This window comes from Macaca fascicularis, chromosome 8 (genome assembly GCF_037993035.2).
Source record: "Macaca fascicularis isolate 582-1 chromosome 8, T2T-MFA8v1.1".
NCBI classification, from domain to species: domain Eukaryota; kingdom Metazoa; phylum Chordata; class Mammalia; order Primates; family Cercopithecidae; genus Macaca; species Macaca fascicularis.
In genome coordinates this window covers 140,039,045-140,053,821 of record NC_088382.1, presented here as the reverse complement: position 1 = coordinate 140,053,821, position 14,777 = coordinate 140,039,045, and the positions used below count along the sequence as shown (strand labels likewise).

Genomic DNA, 14,777 nt, shown 5'->3' with positions numbered 1-14,777 from the left:
GGATGATGCCCACTCACGTTGGGAAGGGTACTCTTCCTTACTCAGTCTCCTGATTCAAATCCTAATCTCTTGCAGAAACACCCTCACAGACACAACCAGAAATACTGTTTTACCAGCTATCTGGGCATCCTTTAGCGCAGTCAAGTTGACGCATAAAACAACAATAAGGGGTTGTGGGGTTATTAGCAGTGCTGTAAGAGTTCACAAGTGGATAGATCGTTGGGCTGGGAAAGTCTGAGAAAGCTTCCTGGAAGAGGTGGAATGTCACCTGGGACTAGACAAGTTGGGCTTCTGATCGCTTAAGAGGAATAGTATCACAGAAATATATTTGGTCTATTTTCTCTAGGTCCCTGATTTTCTAAGTACAGCTTCCACAGAACAGGAAAGAATTACATCAGTAAATAGGAAAAGTGCTTGGTGTGATATTATGGGGGAAAAATTGTCCAAGCTGTAGCCAGCTGCAGATGACTCAAGAGTTTATTACATCCTCTATAAAAGGATACAAATCCTAGCATTCGTGGAGTCACTTCTGTTGAATACAAAACACCTATTTGAGGAATGGCAATAAAGAACGGTTTATGTACCAAATGATTTATGTCCCCGAATCCTGCATGGCATCAGGAATGGCTGTCCTGACTGACAAACCGTAAGTAGAACAGAATTTCAGTGGAAAAGCTGAAACGTGGGTGGTAACAAATGTGATGCTTGATGGTAATGAATTCTGGTTCACTTTAGCAGGCAGGTGCTTTAAATCTTCTGTTGCTGGTGGCAGCGGGAAATGAGAGGTGGTACAGAAGACCGTGGGGGTTGATAGACGTTGTTCACTCACTCCATCGACAGATATTTATTGAGCATCTAGGTACAGATGCTGCCACTCCTCTGCTCATATCTTTGAGCGCTCCCCGGAAGGCACTGCAGACAGTGCTGGTTCACACAGAGGGCTTCCTGCATCTCAGCCTGAGACTTATGACCTGGTTGTGTTTGGGCAGTGAGGGATGGAGGGTGGCAGGTAAATGCCCCAGATTCCTTTCCCTTCGGCGGGGCATTCTGAGGTGTGTGCTCTCCACAGGCTCTCAGAAGGTCCCCTAGTGGGATTGAGCCTGAGGTGCCCGAGCAATAACCTACATAACCTTGGACGAGTTCCTCAACGTCTAAGTTTTTGCTTCTTCTAGGATGGGTGCGGGGATTAAATGAGGCAGTAATATCACTACCACCACAGCTAGCTCCCAGGCATTCATCAGTTACGGGGAGCCAACCATTCTTTGCTTAGTGCTTTAATCATGTTCTCTTATTAATTCTTGCTATGACTGCATGAGGTAGGTACTTTTCCTCATGTTTACTAGCTGTGCTGTAAGAGTTCAGAAATGGACAGATTGTTGGGCTGGCAACATTGGAGAAAGCTTCCTAGAAGAGGTGGAATTTCAGCTCGGACTAGACAAGTTTGGCTTCTGATAGTTTAAGAGGAATAGCATCATAAAAATAAGTTTGATCTGTTTTCTTTTAAGTCCCTAATTTTCCAAGTATAGCTTCCACAGAACAGGAAATCCAATTTTAAAGATGAGAGAACTAGGCCGGGCACAGTGGCTCATGCCAAACCCCAGCACTTTGGGAGGCCGAGGCGGGTGGATCACCTGAGGTCAGGAGTTCGAGATCATCCTGGCCAACGTGGTGAAACCCCGTCCCTACAAAAATACAAAAAATTAGCTGGGCATGGTGGTGCATGCCTGTAATCCCAGCTACTTGGGAGGCTGAGGCAGGAGAAACGCTTGAACCTGGGAGACGGAGGTTGCAGTGAGCAGAGATCGCGCCACTGCACTCCAGCACTCCAGCCTGGGTGACACAGCAAGACTCTGTCTCAAAAAAAAAAGAAAAAAAAAGAGACAACTAAAGTATGAAAGGATAAATAACTCATTAGAGATTCATAATCTGCATTCTAACCCAGATGCATTTGTTCTAGGGGCCAACTTTTAATAAGTCATACTGTTAGAGTACAGGATCTGCAAGGAAGCTGTCATCGTCATTATCATCATCATCATCCAGTGCCTAGTACGTAGTGGGTGACCCATAATTATAGAATTTTAAAAATAATGAATGAATGAATGAATATTAGTCCTTTAAGATCATGAACTTTCTTTAGTTTTGTTCTTTGCTCTGTCTTTAGGCAGCAAGAGCAGTCCCTGGCACAGGGTAGTTCCCTGCTTCTAAGAAAATTATGGTAATCGAAATGTATTCTTTGCTTCACCCTTACAAAAAAAAAAACAAACGAGTCCCAGAGATGAAATGGCCTTAATATAGGAACAGTATTTATCTTCAGGTATTGGGATAATAATTGATTTTTATTTTATGCCTTAATATTTTTTCTGATGAACCTGGATTACTTTCTTAACTGGAAAGAAATAATCTCTGTTTGAATAAAAAATCATTCTCAGAGCATCAAATGGGTCTCCAAGTGCCGTGGGTGAGGTACGGACATAGACGTAGCTGCTAACCTACTTCGAGCGAGTTCAGAGTCAAGGCAGCAGGACGTGAACTGACTTTGGTGTCACACCTCACACAGCTCTTTCACACTCCGTCTCCCCGGAGGTTCACCACGGTCTAGTGACGTAGGCCAGGCTGGGATTAGTGACCTCATTTCATAAACCTGAGGGCTAAAGAGGCTCACTGACAAGGGTGAAGCTCTCCATAGGGGTGGATCTGGGACTGGAACTTTTGATAATTAGGCCCAGTGGCCTTCCCCCCACCCCAGCAGCCTGTCATGAAGACACTCTGAAGGAATGGGACAAGAGTGGAGGTAGGTTGGTGCATCACAGACTCATGGGACAGCATCTGCAGGACCCTTTTATGTTTTATGCAGAAGAAGCCTGGCTTGGAGTTTTTTAGACCACCTGGGTCAGGATCTTAGTTCTGCCACACACTGTCTTGGACACATTATTTCATATCCTGTGAGTTACAATTTTTTCATCTATAAATCTGGCCCAGTGTCTTCCTTGCAGGATTGTTGTGCGGGTCCAGTTGGCACCAAGGAGGTGGGAATTCTGCAAGAGTAGCTGTCGATGGTCATCATACTTGTGCTGTCTGTGTGCATGGCTTTCATTTTCCTGACCTGTATTGATACTTGGTGTTCATAAATTAATATTCCGATGTGAATTAGGCAGTTTTTGCTGAGTAGCAAAAACCTCAGAATTTCAGAGGCTTGTTTGACAGCAGATACATATCTTCATGCTCAAGGATCTATGGGGTTGGTTGTGGTTTAGCTGATCTAGGTTGTGCATGGCTAGTTTATGCCGGACTTGTGGTTCATTCCGATCTGCTCCACATTCCTTTGATCTGAGTTCAGACTAAAAGGCAGCAACAGACAGTGGCTATGGAGACATATTCCTTTTGTGGTGCATCATAGGAGGGCAGGAGGGATAGACTTGGGACCAGCACACTGTCACTTCTAGCCACATTCCATTGGCTAAAGCAAGTCAGTGATCCAGTCCAGAATCCAGTGAGACAGGGAAGAAAACACCATTCACTCTAGTGGGATGTACTACAAAGTCCCATGACAAAGGGCAGAAATGTGTAGTTCATAGTCATGCTGGAAGTGAAGAAGTGGGAAGACTCATCCAGTCTACCATACTAACTCAGCTGCCACGCTTGGGTGAAGCACGGAAAGCAAAGGAATAACCAACTGAGGGGTGGGCTGGGAAAGGCATTGACTATGTATGCAAGTAACACATACTTATTTTTCATAAGCATGTGCTTAGAAGTTGGGTTCTAGAGGTCAATATTGTAGGAAGATCATGATCTTTGATTCTGAAGGATAGCATATGCCTATCCTTGTGCCGGTACCACACTGTCCTGATTTCTTTAGCTTTGTGGGTTTCAAAGTCAGGAAATAGGAGTCCAACATTGTTACTCATTTTCAAGATTGTTTTGGCTATCCTGAGTCCATTGCATTTCCATATGCAATTTAAGATAAGCTTGTCAGTTCCTCATCTAATTTAAATTTGTGGTTCAGTGCTCAGGAAGATTCAATTGCTATTGGCATCTAAGTTTGAAAGAAGTAGTTTGATCATTTATCCAATAAGTATCTATTAATATTGTTGTGCCGGGCATTGTATAGTTGGTACTGCAACATAGACCAATGAACAAATGCAAACACAATCTTTGTACCCATGTAGCTTATAATTGAAGAAAATTAGCAGATATTAATCAATCTTCACATTAAAACATAATTAAAAGTGAGATAAATTCCACGATCTAATCTGAAGGTGCAGAGTTTCTCTGAGCATATAATATTTAAGGAAGAACAGGAGTTACCTAGGCACAGAAGATGAGAGAAGAAGCCTTCCAGGCAGAGAGAACAGCACGGGCAAAGGACCTGTGGTGGAACAACTGCAGCATGTTCCAGAATCTAAGAAAATGTCCTACAGGCCGGGCGCGGTGGCCCACACCTGTAATCCCAGCACTTTGGGAGGCCAAAGTGGGCAGATCACCTGAGGTCAGGAGTTGGAGACCAGCCTGCTCAACATGGCAGAACCCCGTCTCTACTGAAAATACAAAAAATTAACCGAGTGTGGTGGTAGGCTCCTGTAATCCCAGCTACTTGGGAGGCTGAGGGAGGAGAATTGCTTGAACCTGGGAGGCGGAGGTTGCCGTGAGCCGAGATTGCGCCACTGCACTCCAGCCTGGGCAACAAGAGCAGAAGTCCATCACACACACACACACACGCACAATAATAATAATAATAATAATTTAAAAAGAAAAAGAAAGCGTCCCATGGCTGCAGCATTGTGCCTGGTAGGATAAGGTCAGATAGGTGAGCAAGAGTCAGAACATGTTCAGTGATTTGGATTTTTAGCTGAAGCACTGAGAAGCTATTGAGGAATGTTAAGCTAGTGATGGAGAGTTGAGGGATGACACAATCAAATTTGTGTTTTCAAAATTGTATTCTTCATATCACTCAATTGTTAAGTGTCAGTCTTATTTAGATCTGGGTTTTTTTGTTTTTTTTGTTTTTTCAAAAAAACACTTGTTAAAAACACCATGTTTGACATTTATGAGACTATTAAGGATTTGAACATTGTGTGAATATTTGATGATATCAAGGAATTATTGCTATCTTTTTAAGATATGGTAGTAGTTTTACTGTGATATTTTTTCCAGAGACCTTATCTTAGAAATCCATGTGGTAATATTTATGACTGAAATGATAAGATACCTGGAAATTTCCTCAAAATAATAATGCACGGGCAGGAAGGATGAGGGTTTGGATGGGGTGGGTGTGATTATGGGTTAATGTGATTAGACTGGGTGGTGGGTTCAGGTGGTATATGATACACTTCTCTGTTTTTATGTCTGTACACAATTCCCTGTAATAAAAGGTTAAAAAAAAAAAAAAAAAACACCACAAAAGATTATTCTGCTTTCAGCATGGAAGACTAGATTTCAGAGGGAGAAATGGTGACGAGGGGAGATCAGTTAGGAGGCAGTGGCAGTGGCCCAGGTAAGAATCATGGAGGCTTGGTCCAGAGCTGGACCAGTGGAGGTGGGGAGAGATAAGTGGAGAGATCTTTAGGAAGTAAAGTAGACATGAATTGGGGATGGGTTGGTTATAGGGGTGAGGGAGATGGTGGAACCGAGATGTCCCTCGGTTTTTGGCCCTGGATGGAGATGACACACTGAGCTAGGAATCACTGGATAAAAACCAAGGAGGTCCCTTGGCTCAATTTATTTTTATATCCCCACCTCTGTTTCCCTCCATTCTGCAAATATTGAAGCTGTTCCCTTATGTAACAGCTTTTATCCCAGACTTCCTGTGCTCTGTGCACTCAGCAATTAATTAAGCTTTGGTATGCATGAATTAATTAAAATCCTCTCCCAGGTTCAGAGGGGCTGTCCTGAAATATGTGTATTCATCTATATCTGCCTTCATCCTGGAACTGATTTCCTTTGCTGGGTGAACACTTTTGCTTTCTCGTGGGCACACAGCTGCAGGCGTCTGTCTGTCTGTGTGTTGCATCCATCAGCACCTTTAATTTTATGTTTAGGAGCCTAGGTCTAGAGAAGTTAATGACTTGTAAATTGCTCTCCAACGTAGAGCTAGAAATAGAATGCCGGAAGGATTCCTGAGCACTTACTTGCATAGAGATTCAATGACGGAGGTATCAGCCCCACCGTAGGAAGCTGAAATAGTAGTTTCCTTCATATTTCTGACAGCCACTCTGTGGTGCAAGAACATTCCTGACAAAGGTGCAGCCTCCATATGAAATCCCATGTTGGTCTGAGACAATGTCTTCTGCCCAGTTTCACTGGATGACTCTTGTCCCCTTTTTGTCCTGCCCCCATCCAGGTCATTTTCTGATGTGACGGCTGAGACATGAGATCTTCAGCCTCCAGGCTCTCCAGTTTTTCGTCGAGAGATTCACTATGGAATCGGTGAGTGATCTCTAGCCCACCCTGTCCAGAAAACCTGGCCTGGGAGATACAGTGGGATTCTTCTTGGGAGTTGAAATGCAGAATTTTATCAAACACAAGCACTGGAATCTAACAGAGACTGTTGGCACGATTGTTATCAGAGAACAGATCTCTAGCATTTGTACAGGTGTAGACTGTCTACTATGTTTTCTGTCACATTATCCATTGCCTTTATTTATAAGGAAAGTTGTCTGAGTGGTGGTACCTATAAGAAGTCGAGAGTAGCAACAACAGTGATACCATCAACAATATAAGGTGCTATAGGAGTCCACTGTGTTTTAGGTTCTTTAAAAACATTTCAGGCCGGACGTGGTGGCTCAAGCCTGTAATCCCAGCACTTTGGGAGGCTGAGGTGGGTGGATCGTTTGAGGTCAGGAGTTTAAAACCAGCCTGACCAACATGGTGAAACCTTGTCTCTACTAAAATATAAAAATTCACTGGGCGTGGTAGCATGTGACTATAATCTCAGCTACTTGGGAGGCTGAGGCAGGAGAATTGCTTGAACCCGGGAGGCGAAGGTTGCAGTAAGCCAAGATTGCGCCACTACACTCCAGCCTGGGCAACATAGTGAGACTCCCACTCAAAAATAAAAATTAAAATTAAAAATTAAAAATACAATAAAATAAAATTTCATTTACTCCACCCAACAATCCTGCCAAGTAAGAATTTCTACTTTCGGCTGGGTGCAGTGGCTCACGCCTGTAACCCCAGCACTTTGGGAGGCCAAGGCGGGTGGATCACCTGAGGTCAGTAGTTCGAGACCAACCTGGCCAACATGGTGAAACCCCATCTCTACTAAAAATACAAAAAATTAGCTGGGCGTGGTGGCAGGCGCCTGTAATCCCAGCTACTCGGGAGGCTGAAGAAGGAGAATCACTTGAACCCCAGAAGCAGAGGTTGCAGTGGGCTGAGATCACGCCACTGCACCCCAGCCTGGGGGTCAAGAACAAGACTTCATCTAAAAAAAAAAAAAAAGAATTTCTACATTCATTTTACAGATAAAGAACTTGCCCAGCTAGATGTAAGTCAGTTTTCCCTTACTGCAGGACCCTTGTATTTTTTTTTTTTTTAATACACTATGCCATGTCACCTCTTGGGAGAGGTAGAGGTATGACTTATTCCATTTTGCAGCTGGGAATACTGAGGCCTGGTGTAGGGACACATGATGAAGAGTCTAAGGAGCCTGGCCTCAGTGGATGAAAGTTTGTGTTAGAGGATGATAAAAATTAGACTGGACAGGAAGAACCATGAAAAGCTAGGCCGGGAAAACTTGTAGAGTCTGAGAATCTTAAAAAGCTGGCGGACTGACTGGCACAGGGTTGACCTATTGGGGCCTGGGTTTCTAAGAAGTCCACGTGGTGGAAAGTGTGTGGGTGCTAGAAGGGGTGGTTGAATCCTGGCCCTGGCACTGACTTGCTGTGTGATCTCACACAAGATACTGACTTTCAGCCGGGCGCAGTGGCTCACGCCTGTAATCCCAGCACTTTTGGAGGCCGAGACGGGCGGATCACCTGAGGTTGGGAGTTCGAGACCAGTCTAACCAACATGGAGAAACCCCGTCTCTACTAAAAATACAAAATTAGCTGGGTGTGGTGGCGCGTGCCTGTAATCCCAGCTACTTGGGAGGCTGAGGCAGGAGAATCTCTTGAACCCGGGAGGCGGAGGTTGCGATAAACTGAGATTGCGCCGTTATACTCCGGCCTGGAAAAAAAAAAAAAAGACACTGACTTTCTCTGTTTCTTCTGTTTTCTTATCCTTGAAAAAGGGGTAATATTTATGTTTCAGATTTTTTGGTGTAGTTTAGAAAAAATGTGTAGTAAAGTGTTTTACATAAAGTAGGCACATAGGGCATTGTAATTGCTTAAATTTTTAGGTTGAAAATAGTTTTTAAAGGATGATGAGATAAACAAATGTGTCCTGAATGGGTGGGTGAGGTGAGAGGCTGGAGGCAGAGAGGCCAACCTGAGAGATTTTGATATGATTCAGACATGATACTGCCTTCCAGGGTAAATGAAGCTTTACTTTTATTTTCAAAATTTTTGTCTATTATAGGATTACCCAAAGTCATGTTTATTTTGTTTTTTTCTTTTTATAAGTCGAGTCCAGCACAAAATGGCATTCATTTTGCAGGTATCTTTTTAGGTGATATTAATTATAATTGCAATAACTCAGTGCATTATTAGAATCAGGTTCTGCTGACAATGACATAAAATCTAAAAGAACATTGGCTTAGAGAAGTGTCTCTCTTACCTAAAAGTTCAGGTACAAGTAGTACAGATTTTCTACAGCAATCTATGAGAGACCTGGGCTTTTTCTCTTGTTTGTCTGTCATATGAGCCTCTATTCCAAAGGTCACCTCATGGCCCCATTTTAGCTGCTTCTGCTCTAGCCATCACATCTAACAGCAGGAGGAAGGAACGAGACGAAGAAAGGCACGCCCCATCCTTTAAGGATGTTTCCTGGAAGTTGCACCTCCTGCTCCTACTTATATTCTACTGTTCAGAATTTAGTTCTCTGGCTACATTTTGCGGCAGAGAAGGCTGGGAAGTGGAGTCTTTATTCTGCATGACTGTGTGCTTACCAAATTGAGAGTTGTTATTATAGAAGAAGAGAGCAGATATTGGAGGACAGATCTTTTCTTGCCACGCTACTTGTTCTTAGAGGATTCTGCTGACAGGATAGGCTCTGCAGCCAGCATGCTGGAGTTTGCATTCTGGATCCATGGTTTTGTAGTTCTGTGACCTTGGAAAAGCTACTTGACTTCTCTGTGCCTTGGCTTCTTCCTATTCTCTCCTATTTTATGCAGACTTACAAGGGTTGTTTTGAGCACTAGTTGAGTTAAGGTAAAGCACTTGGAACGGTGCCTGGTACACGGTAAGTGCTATATAAGTTTTAGCCATTATGACTACTACTATTGCTACTAGTATCTCTCTAGTACTTCTACTACTACTGCCACTGCTACTTCTGCTATGACTACTGCTACTTCTGTTACCATTATTACTATTAATACTTTTACCATGTCTGCTGCTTCTACTAATGTTACCACTACTGCTTCTACTGTCACTTCTGCTGCTGCTAGTACTGTTGTGACTACTTCTACTTCTCTTCTACTACTATTACTGCTATGCCATTATTATTTTTAAATTGTATTCTCATAGCATGGTAAGTACTGTTTTTCCCAATAGAAGATAAGAGTCAGAGAGGATAGTAACTTGTCAGATGCCATCCATGGTCTACCCTTGGGTGGGTAGGGGATAGCGACTTAAAGGGAGCATAAGGCAGGTTTCTGTGGTTCTGCTAATCTGCTGTTTCCTGATCTGGGTGATGTTTCATTAGTGTAAAAATTCCTTGCATGACATACTTATGACAGATAATTTTGTGTATGTATCTTATATGTCAATAAAAACATGTCATGTAGCTGGAAAGTGGTGGAGCATGAGTGAAAACTACACTCGCCTGATTATCCAAAACCTGTGCTCTTAGCTGTAACACAAGGCCAGCACCATTATTCCTCTGATTGATTGATTGATTGATTGATTGATTGATTCATTCATTCATTCATCTAACTTATATTGATAACTGCTTATTACTTATGTGCCAGGAACCTGGCTAGGATGCCTGGGATACAAAGGTGCATGCTGTAAACATGACCCTGCCCTCATGGGGCTTCTTATCTAGAGGAAAAGGAAAGAGGTAAATGCCATTCAGATTAGCAGCCACCAGGCTAGGTTCAGTGTGGGATGCCCTGGGGCCACAGGAGGGGCATGGAAGCTAACCCAGCCCCACAGGCTCATCTGCTAAAATAACATAGATGTGTCTCTCAACCAACTCCTTTGATGGGGGAAAAGTTCCCACATCAGTGGGTAAGCTGACCACAGGAGGGCCATATCAAGAAATATAAAGCAGTTCTCCCCATCCCTTGCTTAACTGGCATAAGAAGGGGTCAGCTTTTCTTGTCACTGTCACAGTTGTGAACCTACCTGATGTTCCATGGGGTAGGTAATTGCCGCCCTTGTGAGTTCAATAGCAGACGAGGGAATCGCAGGAACAGAGACTTCATTTACCAAGACGTGTGGACAGGGACCTCTTATTTAAAATCAATATGTGGGCTGGGCGTGGTGGCTCATGCCTATAATCCTAGCACTTTGGGAGGCCAAGGCGGGTGGATCACCTGAGGCCAGGAGTTTGAGACCAGCCTGGCCAACACAGCGAAACCCGGTCTCTACTAGAAATACAAAAATTAGCCAGGCATGGTGGTGTGCGCCTTGGGAGGCTGAGGCAAGAGAATCGCTTGAACCTAGGAGACAGAGGTTGCAGTGAGCTAAGATTGTGCCGCTGCACTCCAGCCTGGGTGACAAAGCGGGACTCTTTCTCAACAACAATAATGACAACAAAATTCTCATAAATAAGTGAATGAATGAATGAATGAATGAATAACATCACAGTCCACAGCAATGCAGCTGTCATCCCTGGGAAAACTCAAGGGAATAAAGAACAAGACCTGTTTCCTTTATTCACCCCAAATACCATCAGAGAGACAGGAGCACAGCACATGGAAGTGGAATTGAATTCTAAATTTTGAGCCAGCAGTAGAAATCAGTTGGCCTTATGTTCAGGTTTTTCTCCCTATGTAGAAAAGAAGTGACCGAAACTTTAGACCCTCCTCAGCCAAGCCCATGAGAAACCTCTGTGACGCCTCCTCCCTCTTTTGCCTTTCCAAATGTCAAGCAGATGCCCTGTCATTATCATGCCGCCGGCTGTCAGCCCAAATTGAATTTCCCTGAGCCCAGCTGATGTCCCTTTTTGGCTGCAGGGCAGGGGTCAGGAATGCATGCTGCACATGGACGGGAAACGTGTCCCTGGAGCTGAACGCAGAAGGCTGACCTCTCAACTCTGCATTGCTAACATAGTTGGAAGGGTTAGGAAGCCTTATGATTTCTGGATGTAAAAGAAAAAGAAATGCGTTTTAGAAAAACAGTATTTAAGTTCTGCTGCGAAAGCCCTTTCAAAATAATTGAGTCTATTTAAAATTCAACTGGTTGTTTCACAGCATTGACTGTACCTCAGTTAGATACATAAAGTAAGGTTCTGGCTAAACTGAGAGATGGGAAGTGATGATCCTGGTCTTATCTTCCTCCCTCATTTCCTATTTCCCTCCCCGCCTTTAAAATTTATTAAACAGCGACTGTGTGCCAGGTCCTACGCTCCGTCCTGGGGAAATACATGAATAAGACTCATGGCAAAGCCTTCTTGAGCTTATCCTTCATTTGTTTTTAGAAAACATATTCATTCTACAAATGTTTCCTGAGCACCTAATTTGCTCAAGTCTCTCAGTGGAGATAAAAAACATGGTTCCTCCCCTTACTACATGTATACTTTAGTTTTTAATCACTTTTCTGGTGACCTACTATGTGCCAGGGTCTGTGCAAGCTGCCAGGATAACAAGGGAAACAAAAGCAGCTTCTGCTTTGATGGAGCTAAAAGACTAGAAAATGTTCCATTAGTTTCCTGGGGCAGCCGTGACAAAGTACCACAAACTCGGTGGCTCAAAACAACAGAAATATGGCCGGGCACGGTGGCTCACACCTGTAATCCCAGCACTTTGGGAGACTGAGGTGGGTGGATTACCTAAGATCAGGAGTTCGAGACCAGCCTGGCTAACATGGTGAAACCCCATCTCTACTAAAAATACAAAATTAGCTGGGCCTAGTGGCGGGTGTCTGTAATCCCAGCTACTTGGGAGGCTGAGCAGGAGAATTGCTTGAACCTGGGAGGTAGAGGTTGCAGTGAGCCAAGATCGCGTCACTGCCCTCCAGCCTGGGTGACAGAGTGAGACTCTGTCTCAAAGAAAGAAAGAAAGAAATGTATTGTCTCACAGTTTGGAGGCCAGAAGTTCAAGATCAAGGTGTTGGCAGAGTCGTGCTCCCTCTGAAACCTGTAGGGGAGAATCCTTCCTTGCCTCTTCCTAGCTTCTGGTGTCACCAGCAGTCCTTGTTGTTCCTCGGCTTGCAGCCTCATCACTCCAGTTCCTGCCTGTGTTGTCCTGTGGCATTCTGCCTGGGTGCCTCTCTTCTCTAAGGACAGCAGTCGTACTGGATTGCAGGACTGTCCTTCTCCCATGTGACCTCATCTTAATCACCACCTTAATTATATTTGCAAAGACCCTGTTTCCAAGTAAATCCACATTCATGGATGAGCGTGGTGGCTAAAATCTCCAATTTTAGCGAGAGGACGCAATTCAACCCATTTCAAACGTATATAATGATAGAAAGCGCCCACAGTACCTGGTGCGTGGTGGGCCTTGTTATTGCCTTCCCTTTGTTTCCACTTTATCTCAGCATCTAAAGGGTGAGCACCTTGAGGGCAGGAACTCTGTGTTACTCTGAGTGAGTGCTTCCAGATTTCTTGCCAGGGAAGCGAGACGGATGTTTTTCTTGTGTCACGGCAGGTACGTTTTTGTGTGGTCCCTGGTTGATGGGAAAGGCTCTTTCTTGCTACTGTCATTAGTTTTTGTTTCTTATGCTGATGGTTGATGAGGGAGTCATGGGGGGAGAATACCTTGACTGGACAGCTGGGCCTGATGGTTAAAATGGTTAAACCAGGTTCCTCTCCTGGTTCTGCTGTTTGCTGGTCATGTGAGTCTGGGTACATTTCCTCCTTTCTGTGCCTCCAGGCATCTCATCTGTACCCCTTAGGAGTGAGTTTGTTTGTCTGTTTGTTTCTTTGTTTTGAGATTTAACACCTTCCAGGGAGAAGGGCTTCCCTGGCCCATTCAGCACATTCCCCTCAGAAAGACTCGTGCACACTGTTTAGCCCCATTCACCATCAAAACATTTCCTCATGATTTTCCTAAGGACAATTTTTCAGAAATATGGCAAACAGCCCTTGCACAAAGATGTCCATTGGAGCATCATTTAAAATGGTAAACTGTTACAAACGAGACAAAATCCTGCTCTACTATGAGCAATGGGTTAATGAATTAGGGGTAGAAGGATGAAAAACAAATTAGGGTAAAATAATGCAGCCATTAAAAAGAAGATAAGTTATGAGAACACTTATTAATATAACTGTCATGTTAAAAAAAAGAAAGGTTTATTTTTGAGGAAGTGACTTAATTTCTCTGTGCCTGGGTGCCATGGTTTGGATATTTGACTCCTTTAAACCTCATATTGAAATAAGATCCCCAATGTTGAAGGTGGGGGCGCCTAATGGGAAATGTTTGGGTCATAGAGGCGGATCCCTCATGAATGAGTTCTCACTGTTAGTTCCCGTGACAGCTGTTCCTTTAAAAGATCCTAGCCCCTCCCCTGCTTCCTTCTGTCACCATCTGATCTCTGCACATGCTGGCTCCCCCTTCCCCTTCTGCCACGAGTGGAAGCAACCTGAGGCCCTCACCAGAAGCAGATGCTGGCACCGTGCTTCTTGTACAACCTGCAGAACCAAGAGCCAAATAAACCTCTTTTCTTTATTAATTACCCAGCCTCAGTCACTCTGCTAGAGCAGGACAGATGGACTGAAATACTCAGCTTCCTGATAACAGTACTTCCCTCCTACATAGGATTGTTTTGAGAATTAAATGGGATAGTACATCTAAAGCACATGAACAGTACTTGGCACATCTTAGGTGCTCACTAAATGCTAATTGTTATTGTTAGTTATTTATCATGTGGTCTAAACCATATGCAGAATATTCATAGAAAAAGATTAGAATAAGTAACACAGATGAATACACATACCTTTCCCCTATTAGATGTCTTATTCAAAGGGACTTCTTCTGTCTGTCAGCAAACATTGCACAGCTGCTCTGTATCAAGCACTCTGATAGTCTGTAAGGCAGTGGGTCTCCCTTTAGGAGTGTGTATGAGAATCCCTTTTGGGGGCTTTTTTAAAAACCCAGATGCTTAGAAATGCTGATGCAATAGATGTGTGGTGTGTCCCAGGCATCTGCAGTCTTAAAAGATATTCCACAAATGATTTTGACTCTCAAGGTTGATATATAAGTTAAAGTCTTTTCCCTCAAGAAGTTTGCAAACCAGATGAGAAGATGGGACGAGCAGTATCATGAGGCAGAATGTAAGTGCTATAGATTAGGCGCTCCCAGGTCTGGCTCTCCCCCTGCACAACTTTGCAAAAATAGAGATGGTCTTTGTTGTACCACTAGATGTGGAATCAGAACCCACAGGGTGAAGCCTTTCCAGGGGATTCCGGTGATCAGCCTGGTAGGGGACCATGGGTGAGGACTGTGAGTGCTTCCTGTTTGAGAGAACTCAGGGGGTCTCTCTGGCCTGGGATTGTCACAGGAGCTCTCTCTAAAG

The 14,777-nt window shown here is 43.9% G+C and overlaps 1 protein-coding gene across 7 annotated transcripts in view; it reads left to right on the top strand.

The window, feature by feature from the left end:
- ASAP1 (ArfGAP with SH3 domain, ankyrin repeat and PH domain 1) overlaps positions 1-14,777 on the top strand; it is a 396,678-nt gene that overhangs the window by 35,893 nt on the left and 346,008 nt on the right. For all 7 annotated transcript variants that reach the window (XM_065519634.1, XM_045399283.2, XM_005564080.4 and 4 more), the window contains one exon: positions 6,338-6,423. In XM_065519634.1, coding sequence (XP_065375706.1) covers positions 6,415-6,423 — 9 coding nt within the window. In that variant the 5' untranslated portion in view covers positions 6,338-6,414. The remainder of the gene's footprint in view (positions 1-6,337; positions 6,424-14,777) is intronic.